The 18009-nt window shown below is 36.2% G+C and overlaps 1 protein-coding gene across 3 annotated transcripts; it reads right to left on the bottom strand.

Moving 5' to 3' along the window:
* Nucleotides 1-242: 242 nt before the first annotated feature.
* On the bottom strand, nt 243-16407 carry LOC110864822 (transcription initiation factor TFIID subunit 1). Of its 3 annotated transcripts, XM_022113983.2 has the most exons (22): nt 16315-16407; nt 14681-14756; nt 14499-14605; nt 14090-14152; nt 13957-14002; nt 13530-13793; nt 13335-13435; nt 13035-13212; nt 11460-12471; nt 10348-10788; nt 6749-7085; nt 6442-6651; nt 5675-5752; nt 4578-4781; nt 4267-4473; nt 3065-3554; nt 2791-2975; nt 2153-2284; nt 1990-2043; nt 1565-1873; nt 908-1474; nt 251-806 (listed from the first exon to the last, which is right to left on the bottom strand). In XM_022113983.2, exons 2-22 carry the CDS (start codon nt 14739-14741, stop codon nt 456-458), a joined length of 5397 nt encoding a protein of 1798 aa, XP_021969675.1. In that variant the 5' UTR covers nt 14742-14756; nt 16315-16407; the 3' UTR covers nt 251-455. The 3 variants fall into 3 exon arrangements, with proteins under 3 accessions (XP_021969672.1, XP_021969674.1, XP_021969675.1); XM_022113980.2 differs by having other exon boundaries at nt 243-806; nt 908-1873; nt 16315-16406; XM_022113982.2 differs by having other exon boundaries at nt 243-806; nt 908-1873; nt 13530-13790; nt 16315-16405.
* Between the last annotated feature and the right edge of the window lie 1602 nt (nt 16408-18009).

The following is an 18009-nucleotide window of genomic DNA, read 5'->3' as shown; positions in this document are numbered from 1 at the left end:
GGTGTGCATAAAGGCATTTGGGTGCACACTTTAGAAAATTTTAGAGAATCAACATTGTTTTCTTCAAATTTAATAATGATAAATAATAAAATTCTCTCCTCCATTCACAAACACTCTAAATAAGTAGAGAGGATTGCTCTAAATAATGGATTTTGACTCAAACTTTTTACCTATTGCTAAGTCATGTTCAGTAGTTTGACTATAGGAATTTCAAAATCAAAATAGGTAAAAGGCAATCTAGATTTTTCAAGACTTTAAACTCTTCCCTCATTTTCCATCAATTTAAAAGTAGAAAAGCAAATGGTTTATAAAACCTGCAACTTATATTCCTACATAATATGTACAGAGTCACTAAATGAAACCATGACCACCATCCCATAATAAAGGGGCTGAAATTACTCTTTTACCCTTCAACTAAACTACACAGTAGAATTTACAATTCCACAAACATATTCTCATTCCTCTATATCTGCTTCAGCTTCATCAAGGATTTCATCATATTGGTCTAACAAGTTATCACAAATCTCCAAAAGCTGGTCAGCTAGCGGCGGGATTCCCGGATTTCTTCCATTGTTGTATTTATGAGCATTATACGTAATTTGCCACATATCATGTCTAAAAGCGTCTCGGCTTTTATATTCCAACTTTCGAACTTTCTCCCTCATTGTTGACAGGTCCATCGGCCGGTCAATGATTTTCAGGTAATCCGGAGCTTCTTTTCTAGTCACCGGTTTCAAGAAAAGAAACGACACATGATGCGCCTTTAGAGTATCAATAATTTTCTCCAAGATATTAGCTAAACCAACCTGTATAAAAAATTTCTATAACAATCAATTTTTCTTCTTCACTATTAAATTTTATTCTTGGGTAAATTGCATTTTCCGTCCTTTAAGTTTGAATTAATTACCTCACCCCCTCGGCGGCGTTTTACAGTTGAGGTGTAATCAGCACCGAACCTGCCGCCCAACTCCATAACAGGCTTTCTCTTTGCAGCGCGGTCGCGTTCCCGTCTCTCGTCTCTTCTCAAATGGGGCTCATCATAATAGTCGTTTCGAGTCTCGAAAACAAAACTTTTATTTTTCTTCTTTTTTTCGCGCAGACGCCTTTCTTCTTCCCGTTCCCGTTTTATATTCTCTTCATACAGTCTTATCTCATTCGCCCGTTTTCTTGCTTGTTCTTCTTCATACAATCTCCGGGCCCGCTGCTCCTGTTCCCGCTCTCTCTCGTAACTCATTGTTGGTTGTTCTTCTTCTTCCCAATACTGATGATTGTCTATAGGTCTATTGGACTTCTGAAAACCCGATAATTCCGTAATTCGTTTCGTCTTTCTTGGCTCGATTCCTGGGCTGATTTCTTGACTAACTTGGTCAAGGTCAATGACTTCCTTGGGTCGTCTAATTACTAATCGAGACGGGTTTCGAGGAGTCTCGACAGGCGGCCGGATAACAAGAGATGACGGTTTGCGTGATTCAACCTGGACATCTTCAGTCTTTAACTTGTTGGAGAATATAATTTTGTTAACTTTAAACGAAGATTTATTAACCGTTTCGGTATCCGATGTTACCGGTCGATCAGAAACTTGCGAGGTGCTTGGAGTAGCCTTCTCGGGAACCTTGTCGTTGGCGGGCCCGCATTTGACCTTTAGAACCTTGGCTTTTAACGTTCTTTCCTCCTCAGGGGGTGCTTCTATAACAGCGAGTTTCGTGCCACCTTTTTGTATAAGCTTTTTTACGGTATTTTTTTGTTGCGGTTTTACAACGGGATCCAAATTGATCAATTTGTTGGACCCTTTTTCGAAATCTTTACTTTCGATTTGGATGCTGGCGTTTTCTCTATATCTGGGACAGTGCTTATTCGTCTTCATATGACCATACTGAATGCCAAACGAGTAAAAACATTACAAAGAATATTTTTCAAGAAATAAAATGCAATAACTTGTAAAACTTGTATATAAAAAAAAAAAAAAAAAAAAAATTGTATAAAACATACCTGACCACAAGCTCCACATGTAAAACTCTCTCTTGCATTTTTCTTTGTATTTACCTGCAATCACGCAGAAAACCAAAAAGAAAAGTAAAAATATAATAAAAAAATTGCAGCTTTGTTTATTTTTTTCTGTAAAAATAGAGAGAACAAATTACTATTTACTAACCTTCATAAGATTCATTCCATCATTCAAAATTCGAAGTTTTTTATTCAATAAACCAACTTGTTCAAGATCATCTTTCTTTTTCGGTTTCATCTTTCCAGAAGAAACGCTTTTCTTGTAAGGAAACAAGTCATCCTGCCACCACAAAAAAAAAAAAAAAAAAAAAAAAAAATCATTATGTACAATCTTAGAGTAAAATGCCATTTTCGTCTATGAGGTTTGGCCAGTTTTGCGACTTTCGTCCAAAGGTTTGTCATTCCGCATCTGAATCCAAAAGGTTTGAAGTCTTGCCATTTCCATCCAGCCCGTTAACTCCATTAAGTCGGGGGTATTTCCGTCATTTTTTAACTTAAAGAGCAATTCGGTCTTTTTCAGGGGTATTCGATCTTTTAACATAAAGTGAAAAAGACCGAATTGCCCTTTAAGTTAGCAAAAAATGGAAATACCCCTAACTTAAAGGAGAAAACGGATGAGGTTAACGAGCCGGATGAAAATGGCAAGATTTCAAACCTTCTGGATTCAGATGCGGAAAAACAAACCTTTCGATGGAAGTCGCAAAACTGACCAAACGTTAGGGACGAAAATGGCATTTTACTCTACAAACTTATATGTATAAATGTAAACTATATAAAGATACGTACGTCTTTTAATGATCTAGTAGCATTCTCATTTATAGAAAATGATCCCGACATTGACGACTTCACAGGTGTGTTCATTGCTTTCGATTTATCCTTGTTTTTAGAATTATTATTTAACTGCTGCATAGGAACCAATCCCATATCGCCTGATTTGATCTTTTTCTTCTTCCGTTCAGCCTCATCATCTCCTGAATAATCCAATACCAACCACTTTGTCAACAATTGACTTTTAAGGTCAAAGTAAAACCTAAGAGAATAAAATGATTAAAATCCGCACCATCCATGAGCATTCTGCATAACTCTGCAGCTTCAGCAGCTTCATCTTCGTTTTCGACTTCCGCCTGACTTTGCGAAGGCAACCGTCTCATTTTAAGTCCTTTAACTCCAGCTAAATTATTTTCATGATTCGACTCGTAATTTCCGTCTTCACCGTCATCGCATTCTTCTGCATCCAAAAGGTTTTCAAGATCCCCTGCGAATGAATCCAGATCGCTATTCGCCTCGTTGTCGCTTTCGATATCTTCACCATCAATGGCGGAAAGATTTTGAACTTGTCGGTCCCAGATATCTTGACATTTTTCTCGTGCTTGTTGTTGAAGTTGTAAAAACGACATCCGTTGACCGCGTGCGTATTTGCTGATGGTTGTTGGATCAACTTTGACTCCGGAGGCTGCTTGTTCACTAGAAAGCTTCCGGATCATTGCGATCCGATGCCATCTTGTAAGTTTCTCAATTTGTTGCTCGGAAACGTTGAATTTAATGAGAACCTGTAGAATGGATTAGTTGTAACAACGGTTGCAAACGAACCGAACAAACACGAACAAGACCTTGTTCATGTTCGTTTGTTAAGAAAATATATGCGTCACGAACTGTACATGAACACTTACAGAACAGGATTCTTTGTTCGTGTTTGTTCGTTAGGGAAATGAGCGTGTTCGTTCGTTGAGGAAATGAACGTGTTCGTGTTCGGTTGTTAATTTTCGGCAACGGACGCAAACGTATGTTCATGAACACAAATCGAAACAAATGAACACAAACAAGCGTTCATGAACAGAATATAAAATACACTAATAGGTATTAAATATTTCATTTAATAGAATTTTGAAGTATTTGAATAAAAAATAACTAAAAACACTAATGAACTATCTTACACAAACGAACATAAATGAACACATTACCGAACGTTCACTAACATAAATGAACGAACGCGGCCTCCGTTCATGTTCGTTCATTTAATTAATTTAATTAAGCGAACGAAATTTACTGTTCGTGTACGTTCATTTATTAAACGAACGAACACAAACAAACCTCCAGCCAAACAGTTCACGAACTGTTCATTGAATGTTCGGTTCGTTTGCAGCCCTAACAAGACAAGTTGTCACAACTTCAAACGACAAAAGCAGATCCGAACACCATCTACTAAAACTGATTATTCCATATCACATGATGACTAAAAGAAACGAGCAATAAGTGGCTTACCTCGCATGCGGCTTTCATGCTTAATCTCCTAAGATCCGCATCTGTTCCTGTTACGGTTATACCACCTCGATTTATCGGTGCTTTTTTCTTCGTTACTGCATTGGAAACCGGTGCCTTGGGAGCCGTGCGAACATAACTAAATCCCAAACCTCTGCCAGATGGATCACCAACACCGGTAATTTCCAACCGCTCAATATTTCCTTTGTCCTGAAAAAAATTAATACAAATCAAGATTCAGCCAAATAGATATTCATGAATATTCCGATTTGAGTTCACTTACACAAGATTTAAACAGAGAGAGTGAGATTTACCTGATTTGTACACGCGACAAAGTTGCTGCTTAAATTCCAGGGGGTTATTTGTAATTCTCGCTCGATGTGGGATGCAGCAGCTAAAGCGATTGCCTCATCGGGCAGCTGATTCATTGCGGAAGAAAGACCGGCTGGATGAGTCATGCTGATGCCCAAACGTTTGAGCCTGTACATGCCAGCTAGCATGCTTTCATACGCACACACCTAACAAAACAAAAACAACAGATAAAAAAATATAATTCCCGAATTAAAGGCATCTTCAAGAAGCCATGGGACAAAATCAAAGAGAACCATAGGCATATTAACATAAATATTAAATACAGTGAGAAATAACCGAACTGTTAACCGAAACCAATGAAACCGAACCGAAGATCGGTTATCGGTTTTTTTAACCCTCTGTTAACCGAAATTAACCGAACCGAACCAAACCATGCGTATTTTCATATTTATACCTCCGTATTTTCATGTTTATACCTTCAATTCATGTATTTTATGTTTTATACCTCCATTTCATATATTTATACATCCAATTAATGTATTTATACCTCAAATTTTATGTATTTATACTATCATATCATATGTGTATACCTCCATTCTATGTATTTCTAAGTAAAAAACTAGCCCAAGTTTGGTTTGGTTATTAACCGAACCGAAAACCAACTAACTAACTGAATAAACCAAACGAAGTAACCGAAAACCAAACGGTTGATAAAATAGATCGAAAACCGAACGGTTGATAAAATAGATCAACCAATGACTTCGGTTTCGGTTAAGGCTACTAACCGATCCGAACCAAAGTAAGCACACCCATACTTTATACTTCGTATCCAGTTTCATTTATAACAAATGAAGCTAAAAACATGCCCAAATAGCATACAATGACAACACAGGAGTGTCTTTTTGCATTGAATAATCATTGCTTATTGATAGCTTGATACAATGGTATTATAGTCTTTAAAAATGGGCAATTTAAAGAAATAGGCATTTTTAGCCCAGATTAAATATAAACGAAACTGGATATATACTTGAGTGGTTCACAAGGTCAAACAACAAAAGTTAAACAAATAAAAGAAGTGTATCAAAAGATCAAAACATACGTTTTCAGGTGTAACCAGCCTTCTAAGCTCCTCTTCCAATGGAATACGGAAATTTCGCTTCATAACCCATTGACCCCTCTGGTGGTGGTTTAACATAAACATTGAACATATTAGTGGTTGCAAAAACCATAAACCTAGATTAGTCAAATAGGTTATTAATTATTAGGGAAAATTGCATATTTCCCCTTAAAAAACTGCTTAATTGCGTATTTACCCAACTTAACTTAAAATTAAAATTGCATATATGCCCTTCCTTAATTATTAAAATTGCATATATCCCCTTCCTTAACTAATATAATTACAAATTTACACATTTTGATTGATTTTATTAAAAACAAGTTATATAATGACTTTTTTACCCTTATTTTTACTAAAACTTAAAAAAATACAAATTTATTCATTTTTACTAGTCTTTGTGGATTTTTCACAATTCTTTAAAAAATACATATTTATTCATTTTTACTATTTTTACTAAACTGAAATAAACAGCTAAACTAGTAAAAATCCACAAAAACTAGTAAAAATGAATAAATATGTATATTTTTTTTAAGTTTTAGTAAAAATAAGGGTAAAAAAGTCATTATATAACTTGTTTTTAATGCAATAAATCAAAATGGGTAAATTTACAATTTTATTTGTTAAGAAAGGGGATATATGCAATTTTAATAGTTAAGAAAGGGGATATATGCAATTGGGTAAATACGCAATTAAGCAGTTTTTTAAGGGGAAATATGCAATTGTCCCTAATTATTATGTATCCAACTCACCTGAAAATCACAAAACAACTTTAACCTTTTCCTTAAAGAAACCTCAGCCACATTTGCAAACTGTGCTGACAGCTCATTAGCACGAATGGCAGGTACCGAGCCACGTTTTTGACAAGCGCGAAACTCACGATACATATACACCAAAAGCCTATTCATGTTATACGTCTGAACCCCTTTCGACACAGGAGACATTACCTCCATGTGAGGTTCCTACATCAAGTTTGGCCAAACAGATTAAAAAATGATCACAAGTGGTTAAGTATGCAGATACATGAATTAGAAAGGGTTTGATATGAACTATAAAGACCTGTTGACCAACGACATAAATGCGGTCCATGCGTCTTAACGAGAGCTTTCCCTTTGCAGATCGAATCAGTAAGTAGTCAGTTGACGAGACTTTATGTTGATATATTGGAGCTCGATACATATTAGTTTCGAGACAGGATTGGGTCGAACCGGCTTTTATATCTCCTAAAAATGGTGATTTATCGGCTGGATCAAGGGTGAGAATGTTCCCCAAATTGTTGGGCCCACTGCGCAATTGAGTGGCGGTTTGATCACTGGGGCTTGATTTTTGGTAGTACGTGCACAAACGAGCACCCATTCCGCCATTTCCAAGCAGTAAAGGCCTTTCCTCACAATACCTGATATATATATTTGTTAGAAATAAAATATTATGAGGCAATTTCATATATACCCCCTACAAACTTGCAAAATATCATATATACCCATGCAAAATTATAAATATCGTACAAAGTAGTTGAAATATCATATAAACCCAATTCATTAAAAACAATTTAATAAATGACAATTTTACCCTTATTTTTCTACAACTTTGAATCTCACGTATGACCTTTAACTTCAAATATTATATTTACTAATAGAGTAAATTACAAGTTTTGTCCTTTATCTTTATACCAAATTGCAGGCGGTTTCCTTTGGCACAAAACTTGACGAGTTCTGTACTTAACGTTTCAAAATCATGCACGTTATGTCCTTTGGCCCTAACTCAGTTAATGTTTTTGGTTAAATCTGATCATGTGCAAGGCACATGATAGTATAATCGTCTTTTTACTCCTATTATTTTAAAAAATATCTTAAAATAAAAAATATATATATTCACCTTCTTCCACCACCACCACAACCTCCTTCCACCACCACCACCAAATCTGGCCCAAAAAAACCACTACTATAAACTTCTATTTTACACTAAAATTCCATCTCTATAAAAGAACACAAATCATCATCAGCAGCAAAAGACAAAGAATACGATAAATCTGTGCAAATTATTAGGAATCAATTGTTCATCTTATTTTGGTGAGGAAGATAAAACAATTGATGATACCACCACCAAATCCCATTTGCCTCTCATTAGAATAGGACCAGATCGACAAGTTCAAGTAATCTTGAAGATCGAAGAACAGGAATAGAACCAGTCGGTGAATTCGAACCAACGTCAAGCACCATCCACACCCGTGCAACCACCACTCTCTCTACCACCATCAACACCACCATAGACCACCGCCTCAACCACCCACCCTGGTCAGATCCACGCCCGTCGCAGTTCACCACAGGTTTAATGTTGTAGATGTCGCCGGATAACGAAGGAGATGAAAAGGATTTGGCCACCGTGAAGCCATTGTTGTTGATGTTGTAGAAGAAGGGTGAGGTGGGGATGGGATTTGGTCGAACAAGATGAAGATGAAATTAGGGGAATCAGATGCTTGTAGGGTTTAAAATTTTTTGTTTTATTTTTTTAAATAATATTAAATAAATATGTAAAAAGACTAAAATATCCTTGGGTGACTAGATCTAACCAAAAGAAATTAAATGGGTTAGGGCCAAAGGACACAACGTGCAGGATTTTAAAACATAAAGTACTGAACTCATCAAGTTTTGCGCCAAAAGGACACCGCCTGAACTCATATCTAGCATAATTTATTTAAGAATATAAAAACCAGATTCCTAAACTAAACACAAAGACACACATTTAAACGTAAACTAAACAGCACTTACTTCCTATTTTTCAGCCCCACTCACCCACTATTCCTTTCCTAATTTCCCTCCTGAATAGAGTCTGGATTCGTATCAATACATCCCCGCCGGTGAAGCGACTTGTCCTCAAGTCGCCAATCTGATAATTGTTGACTGTTATACCAAGCGATGAACCATTCCATTATAGCTTGAGCGGTTTCCTGGACCCCATTATTGTTTAGAACTTTAGTAGTAGGCTGGGAAGTATCCAATGAAGCAGGGAGTTGTCTACGAGGCGCCTTGAACGCTGTAATATGAATGATAGGGTGGATGCAAGAGCCCTGTGGAAGCGCGCACTCTTAGACTACTGGGTCCACCTTACCAAAGACTCTATATGGCCCAAAGAATCTGGGTGATAACCTCACAACTCACATCCCTATGTTTGGTCAAATCTTCCCTTGAGAGCATAGTTATCGATAGCGAATAGCGACAAATAGCGACAAGGTACCTATATGCTACGTAGCGATAGCGATGAAATAGCGCTCGCTATTTCATGTATAGCGATAAGGTAGTAGAAAATTTTAAAAATAAAAAATATAGATATTTATAATTTATATATGTATATAATGTTAATTTTATACTTTTTATGCATAAATTCAGAAGTTTAAGGACCAAATGTAAACTAGTGAAGATAGAGGGGGTTAAATGTTTAAATACACAAACTAATTTTACACTTTTTTATGTAAAAGTTATAAGTTTTAGGGGCTAAATATAAACTGGTGAAAGATAGAGGGGTTAAATGTTAAAATACCTAAAGTTATTTAACTCTAGGAGTGTTAAACACGCCGCTACTCTGCATCTTCTTCCTGGTCGCATCTTCTTCTCACATGTTTCCGGCCAAAAAGCAGCGCCGGCGCCGGAATTCAACGCCGGAGGTCGCTATTTTCACGCTTTTCAGCCGCGAGATCCAAATAGCACAGGTCCATCGATTCGCAACGCTATTCGCGATAGCGGATTAGCGGTCGCTATGGCCGCTATCGATAACTATGCTTGAGAGGTTTAGTGGATCTGAATCTTCGATCTCCGGATCTGTTTTCAATTGAGGATGTGGCTGCGTTAAACTATTTTCAGCCCTACTCACCCACTATTCCTTTCCTAACTTCCCTCCTGAATTGAGTCTGGATTCATATCAAAGAACATATATGAAAACTCGAAGTTAAAAAAACAAGGGTAAATGATCATTTATTAGGGATTAGGATCAAATACAAAGGATCCTAATTGTAAGAAGTGTAAGAAGGATTTATAGAGTGACAAGTGTCCAATAACCTAAAAAAAACCCACTACACAAAAAAACCCACTACAAAAAAAAAAAACCTTAAACATCCACCACCACCAAAAACCTAAACCCCCCCCCCCCACACATCACCCACCCTAAAAAAAAAAATTTTTTTTTTTTTGCCGAGGGGGTGGGGGGTGGGGGTGGGTGTTTAGTTTTTTTTAGATTTTTTTTAGGTTTTTGGGGGGTGGGGGGTTAGGTTTTTTTAGGTTTTGGGAAGGGGGGGGGGGGGGGGGGGGTTGGGTTTTTTTTAGGTTTTTGGGGGGTGGGGGTTAGGTTTTTTGGTTGTGGGGGGGGGGGGGGGGGTGTTTAGGTTTTTGGTGGTGATGTAGTGGGTTTAGTTTTAGGTTATTAGACACTTGTCACTCTATAAATCCTTCTTACACTTCTTACAATTAGAAGACTTTGTAGAATAACTTGACCCCATTTATTAGATTGTTTTTAATAAATTGGGTATATCTGATATTTTAATTACTCTGTAAGGGCATATATGATATTTCAAGTTTTGGTAGGGTATATATGATTTTTTTACAGTAATATATCAATGTAAATATAGCGAGGATAATCAAAACAATTAAATAAATGAAAGCACTTACTCCATTAGAAATACATGGCCATCTCTTGCAGAAAGATCTGATTTCTTCTTAAAAGCGCCAGGTGGACGCAAAGATTTGTTCTCGCCAGGAAGCTTTTGGGCACGTGGTAACAAATGTATTCTCGTACGTACAAGATGCAGTAAAGAATTCGGTCTAACGTCTTGCTCAGCGAGAGATTTTTCGTCTTCAAGCTCTTTTCCCGAGTATATTATTTTTACTGGCTCTGATGGTTTAAAATCAAGCTTCTTAGTAGCTTTTCCTTTGACGGATAAAATCGTCTCCTCAGCATCTACATGAAGCTTGCTGCCTTTTCCACCTAAGCTTTTCAATAATATTTTCATCGATCCTTTTGTAAGCGGCTTTCCTTGTTCTTTAAGTGCCACTACATTGTCATGTGGATACCATACAGCTTTCGGTCTATGAAAATATGCAATATCTTTACTGCAAATACAATAAAGATATCATCAGTAGACATAATCTTGATACAAAAACCAAGGCACAATATACTTATTAATAGACCGATTCCAGTTATGTTTATCTTTAACGGATCAAACATGTAAATTCAAAAAAAAAATCTTTAAAGATGAAGTAAATCACATTGAACGAGACAAAAGTTGTCCAAAGTGCATTTATAATGCATAAATGATAAAACCTCCTAAATTACTTAATTCAAATATTTAAGTTGCTGATGTTAACAAACTGTTGCAATCATATTTGACACCATAATAATTTTTAAAATGGAAAAACTTTGTTCTAAATGTTTTTACGATAACCTGGCCCATTTCGGTCCAAACTAAAATTACCAGTTTTGACCCCTAGCTTTCCAAAATTCCATGGATGGTCCCTATGGTTTGCAATTTGTAACGCATTTAGTCCATTACTTGGACCTGCTAAAACCATCAGATTTGTTGGTTGGAGACTAAATGTGTTACAAGTGCAAACCATAGGGACCATCCTTGTACTTTTGGAAAAATAGTGCCCAAATCCGAAATTTTGGTAAACCACAGGGACCATCTGTGTACTTTACTCCAATAAGAGTTTGATTTCTACCGACTCATTTAGCTTAAGAACACAAGTTAGTTCATGAAAAAAAATCAAGATTTCGCTCTTACTTGCTAAGTTTGGCTTTCATTGTCTGTAGCTTCAGTGCAGGTATCGAATGCAAGACTTTAACACCATGCGCTGCACGTTTCTTCGAATGCGATTTCAGCTGCTGCTGAGACGACTTCCTGCTGGAATAGAATTTATCGTTAGCGATATTGAATTTCCCACCAGATTGACCGCCATAACCACCGTGTAGCTCGAACGAATCACCGGCAGCGGCTGAGTCAGCAGACCGAGTTGTAATCATGGCTCCAGCGTGAAGCTGAAGATGCTCGCCATCCTTGTTATCCAAAATTTCAAACAGCATCTGTTCATCTTGTAGATCGAGAAGTATTTTCGGTTTCGAAACTGATTGTTGTGGGTCCCACACTATTCTTTCCATCCATGACCCGTCTAGCAAATCTTTGTTTCGTAAAGTAAGCTTGTCAAACCGTTTAATCGTATCGCTTTCAGCCGTTGGGTTTCTTTCATCGGTTTCCAAACGGGACTCTAACCTCAAAAGTTGCGGATGGTAAACCGTTTCTTCTGATGAACTGTATGACTTTGGAGATTTTCTTGAGCTCAACGGTTCTATCGAAACATGACTAAAAAGACCACCATCTTTATCATCCATTTTTGACACCGTTTGTGTCCTCGTGCGCCCGTTTAACGAGTCGGACTCGGGTCCAGATACCTCACCTCCACTAAACGTTTCAGTGGCATCTGGAGAATTATCAAAAATAATTCGGTTTTCCCAGTCTTGTTGGTCAAGAGGTAAATCTAACATTGAGTTTCCATTAAAAGGTATGACATCATCACAAACGTCTTCCTTCTGATCATCATCATCTTCTGAAATTACCATTCTATCCTCGTTAACAACCCCAGATTTTGGGAGCTCGATTTTATCCTGATTTATCGTCAATAAATCATCTTCAAACACATGCTTATGTTTCATATGAGGAAAACCGTCTAACGATCCTTTCAAAAACGCTTCTTCATCTTCCTCCACGATTTCAGAGACGTCCATTGACTTATATTTTTCTGAAATTTAAAAAGAAACGTTAACAGGAAAACAACGTATAGTTGCATTCTAGGTAGGACTGCAAACGAACTGAACGTTCAGCGAACAGTTTGTGAACTGTTCGGCGGGAAGTTCGTTTGTTTAATAAATGAACTAACATGAACAAAGGCCGCATTCGTTCATTTATGTTCGGTAATGTGTTCGTTTGTGTTCGATAGTTCATTAGTGTTTTTAGTTTATATATTGTACATAAATACTTTAAAATTCCAACATATAAAATATCTAATAAGTATCAATGTATTATATATTTTGTTCCTGAACACTTGTGTTCGTTTGTTTCCATTTGTGTTCACGAACGTTTGTTTGCGTTTGTTGCCTAAAATTAGCAAAGGAACACGAACACATTCATTTCCTTAACGAACGAACACGAACATAAAATCCCGTTCGATAACTGTTCATGAACAGTTCGTGAACACATATATTTCCTTAACAAACGAACACGAAGTTGTTCGTGTTCGTTCGGTTCATTTGCAGTTGCAGCCCTAATTCTAGGAATATGATAGTTGACATATGAAACTAATACCTTTTGGAACAGAAAACCATTGATCCCTTTTTACTGCTTTCTTTAAAGGAACATGAATAGCAAAAATCTCCGAAAACCGTAAAATCACATTTCCATCTTCTACACAGAGAACAGGCAACGGTGTTGAATTTTTTGCTTCAAATGGTTCTTCTTCTTCTTCTAACAGAGTCGTGTCGTCCTGATAACAGAAATTAAATTAGCACCATATAAACCTATGAAACCAAAACAGAAATGAAGTCAAGAGTATAAAATACTTCCATTATAGGAAATACGCGTACACACAATAAACGTATCATTAACCTTATCAAGTTCCACAACATCAGGATCCAAGTTTTCTATTTCAACTGCACCTGTGCCATCCTCTGGAGAGCGTTTTTCTTGTGCGTCGTATTCAACCTCACCTATGGGACCCACAATTAATTTAGAAAAAAACTAGAGAATTTCTGTTTAATAAATCAAGGTAAAGATAAGATACGGTTCTGCAAAACATTAAACCTGAGACAGAAGTGTTTTGAACTTGATCATTGTTATCCACATGATCAAGTTCTTTCGGTAATTCTTCTTCTTCTTCTTCATCGTAATTTTCATCATCAAACAGTGAAGATGATGTAGTTAATGGTGCAGTTACGGTTGTTGAAACATAATCAGATTTTGGTAAGAGATAGTCTTCCTCAGTCAACGCTTGGACTTCCGGTCCCTCATATTGTTCATCGATATCTTCGTAATCTACTGCGTCTTCAGCTTTTTGGTCATAATCTGCTAAAAATTTTACATAATCAAATCATTATTATCTTATAAGCTCGAAGTCATGAATTCAATAAACAACAAAACGGTCATAATCTGCTAAAATTTTACATAATCAAATCATTATCTTATAAGTTCAAAGTCATGAATTTAATAAACATGAAAACAAAAGTATCACCTTGTTCAGCAGCATCACCAGATGTCTGTGATTTTCTTACCGACAGCTGAACGTTTAAAAAATAAAAAAGGAGTTAAAAGCAAGATGTTAAAATAGTATTTAAGAATATAGCAAGCAGATGATAGCTGTGTACATCAATATCTGTTAAAGATGAACCAAGTTTATCAGCTAGTGCAGCAAGATGTTCCTTTGCATCCTGAGAAACAAAACCATGGTTAATGCATGATTCATCAATATACATACATATATATATATATACACATATATATACATATATAGGATTAGGTTCAAGAGTGAACACTAGTGTAGCTTGCGAACTGAGTGAACTAATCCTGGCCATACACGTGTGTAGATCAATGGTCAGGATTTGATGTTGAAATACACTAGTGTATTTTACCATTTGATGATGAGATCCTGGCCATACACGTGTGTAGATCAATGGCCAGTATTTGTTCACTCAGTTCGCAAATACACTAGTGTTCACTCTAGAACCCCTGTGTGTGTGTGTGTGTAAGAAACTAAATATCAAGAAAAACAAAGACCTCATCAAGGTAATCAATGTCAAGATCACCGGAACCATCAATATTACCAAACATGAACTCTAGAAGACGACTTCCGTCACGACCCTCTTCATATTCATCGTCATCATCTGTCAATCAAAATTTGTTTAGAAATCACTGTGTTTGTCACTGAAGCTAAAGAGTTTAGTCTCAATTTTATATACCTTCATCACGGTCATCAGTGCCCCTACCATCTTCAGAAGTATTATCAGCATTAGAATCCATTATTTAAGATAAAATCTGCAAAATCAAAAGTATCTATTTAGCATCAATAACAAACATTTAAAAAATATATTCTTTCCTTCAAAGAAAAAGGTCGAAAAAATATACAAGACGTCTAAACTCCCAAAAACACTGGAAAAGACCAATCTTTAGAAAATTCAGCCAAGGTTTTAAAAAACGGAAACGAGTATCGAGGCGTTTTCCCTTCGCCTCACGAGGCGTAAGTATTGAGGCGGAACGAGGCGTAAGGCTGAGGCGGTATTAATAAATAAATATTAAAATTATATATATCATAAAATAATAAATATTTAACATCAAAATAAGACTTTTCTCATCAAATTTCATTAGATTCAGTAGTTAAAAACATAAAAAAGATTCAAATTTCATGAAATAGTTAACATAAAAAAAACACAAATAGTTTCTAATTAAATCAAATAGCATAACAAACATCATCTTCATAAAGTAAATAACTTTCCTAATGTAAATAAACCTGTGAGAATAGTTTGGGTTAAATATGATAAAAGTTAATGTTTAAGGGTCTTAAAGTAAGTGCTTGTAAATGGAATGAATAAAGGGGCTGTCATTTTTCAGTAACCCTAAAAAGAGTTACGCCTCCGTCATCTTCTCTATCCTGAAACCCTAATTTTTATTGGTCACACATCACTACAAGCCAGGTACGTCTCCATCTACCTCTGTATTTCATCCCGATTCTTTCATAATCGTCTCCATCTACTTTATTCTTGCCGCCAATAAGTTTGCCGCCTAAAAAAACCCTATCTATCCTGCCTAAAACATAAACGTACGCCTCGACACGAATCGTGCGCCTCACCCCACTGATAAAATAATTCAGATACTTATGTCGAGGCACCGGGTAACAAAATGACAAACCATAGGGAGCATACCTGCTATTTCCAAAAGGTGGGGACTAAACGTGAAAAAACGTGAAAAAACGTGAAACCACAGGGACCATCCGGGCAATTAACTCTTAAATCAAATTAAAACTCAATTACTAATCTAATTAGTATTAGATTATTCTGCCTTAAATGAACAATCCTCAACACAATGCTCATAATTACCGTTACATCGGTTCGTATCATAAGCACCAGTATTTTTTTTTTTTATAATTTTCAAACATCCTAAGAAGCATAACTATTCGAAGACAACGAAGACATTTTAAATCATGTTACAAGATTAAAGAAAATCTGGCAACTTAAAAGAAACAGTTTGGGGGTATCAGAAAGTAATAACATATACAACATTAGGGTTCTACGATGTCGGATAGCTATACAAAGAAAATCATACAACTAACCCTAACTTTGAAAGTAAGATAATTAGCAAGCATAATGAGAATTTAAAAAATCCTACATGATCGAAGATTTTTCGAAAACAAATTTGGAAGAATCGAAGGATTTTTCGGTAACAAACCCTAACCCTAACTGTAGAATGATAGCAGACTTGATCGGGGGTTTTTTTTTTTTTTGAAACAAAAGGGCAAAATCGATCAATTTTTATTGTAAACATAACTAGAATCACGAAATCATGAGCGTTAATTTGGTAAAAGAAGAGCTGAACGTACCTCGGGAACTTTGAACTTCTTCCTCTTCGATTTCTAGGTGCTATAATTTTGAAATGGCTCATTCTATACGCACCCCCCTCTTTCCTGATTATACCCCCTTGTGAGGGGGTGAAAAAAGTAAATAGGGGGGTGTAGAAAGTAGCACCCTTTTGAAATTTAGGGCAGGATCCTATATTTATAGCGACATCGATGGGCCGGGTCGGGTCAGGTCGGGTAGCACTTGAAGTAGCTTGGATCTTTGGTTTCAAATATCTAGTCGACACAAACAAATGAGACTACATAATATTTACACTAATCTGACTATAGAATCGTTCTATACTTTGATCTATTTTTGAACCACAAAAAACCTAATGACCTCACTTTACTTTGTTGGGTGTTAAAAAGTTAGATCGCTTTGTTATTTTTCCAGATAAAAACTCTATTAGAAAAGCATTTGTGCTAGGACTGTCTAAAAGTTGGCTCGAAGCTCATTTGGATTTAGCTCGGAAAAAGCTCATTTGATATGACTCAGTTTGAAATTGAGATGGATCAACTCAGTTCATAACAAAGCTGAATTGGCTCGGTTTGGCTCGTTGTTAACTCAAGTCGATTTGGCTTGGATTATTTTACTTTCGATATATATTGATTTTATAAAAAGAGAATATATTATAAAAATTTGGTTATTAATTGCGAGTATCTATGGCGTATTTCGGAGTTGATTAGGATGCACAAAAATTTATTTTTTCGTTGAAATCTGAAACGTATTTTTTATTTGGGTGAGTTTGATTTTAACTTTTAATGTATTAGATTGAACTTATTTTAGATATTATTGAATTTTGAAAGCTATTTCAGCTCGGTTTCAAATCCGAGCCGAGCTGAACTCAGTTTATAATCAAATGAAGCCCAAGCCTGCCCTAGCTTCGCTCATAAACAACACTAATTTGTGCTTCTTAGTAAGTTTTTTATTTAATTATTTATCCAACTATTTTTGAATAATATACAAACGTTGATTTATTTAAAATCACACCCATTGAATTCCTTTAAAAGTTTATATAAGGTGAAATATAAAAGACTAAAATGAACATTCTGAAAGTTTGGATATCAGATAACGTTGTTATTCTGAAAGGGAAAATCATGAAATTGAACATTCACTAACCCACTTCGCCAAAACATACGAGGCGTCTAAGGTAGACGCCTCATTGAAATCAATGCATATCAAAGGTCTAACGTAGACGTTTCAGTTAAAAACCAATATGACCAATTAAACGTTGACATGTGGCAGGAAATTGAGGTAGCATCTAACGAACGCTTTGACGCCACAGTTGAAGGTGTAGCGTGTGAGCCTAGTCGTTTCACTCGGCTTATACAGCTCAGACGTTATAATATATAACTTTAGAGCGGAGCATCTATACAACCTAATAAAAGCCTTAATTAGGGGACACATGTCCACCATCTAAGGCCTCCATTTTTCATTTTCCCGCCAAAATTTTCATCTCCTCATATTCATTAACATAACCCGACACGGGATCCACCATTGCATTCGGGTCCTTAATTTTCGTTCCATATTTAACCAAATAAACCGACCTAGATTTCCATTCATCTTTCTTCTCTTATACTCTTTCTGATTTAGGGTTTTCTTACCTTTCTATCTATCGTTCGACGTTCGATTATTCATCAAATCTAACAACGATTCTTGAAACATCGACGGTATGTATG

Source organism: Helianthus annuus, chromosome 6, assembly GCF_002127325.2.
Source record: "Helianthus annuus cultivar XRQ/B chromosome 6, HanXRQr2.0-SUNRISE, whole genome shotgun sequence".
NCBI lineage: Eukaryota > Viridiplantae > Streptophyta > Magnoliopsida > Asterales > Asteraceae > Helianthus > Helianthus annuus.
Note: the sequence above shows the minus strand (reverse complement) of the source record. Positions and strands in the feature narration are given on the sequence as shown.

Coding starts and splice junctions, on each gene's coding strand:
- LOC110864822 (XM_022113980.2), bottom strand. CDS start 14,741: ATGGATTCTAATGCTGATAATACTTCTGAAGATGGTAGGGGCACTGAT. Junction 4,782..5,674: donor GGCTGGTTACACCTGAAAAC/GTATGTTTTGAT, acceptor TTGTTTTGTTAG/GTGTGTGCGTATGAAAGCAT. Junction 3,555..4,266: donor GCATGAAAGCCGCATGCGAG/GTAAGCCACTTA, acceptor TCCATTCTACAG/GTTCTCATTAAATTCAACGT.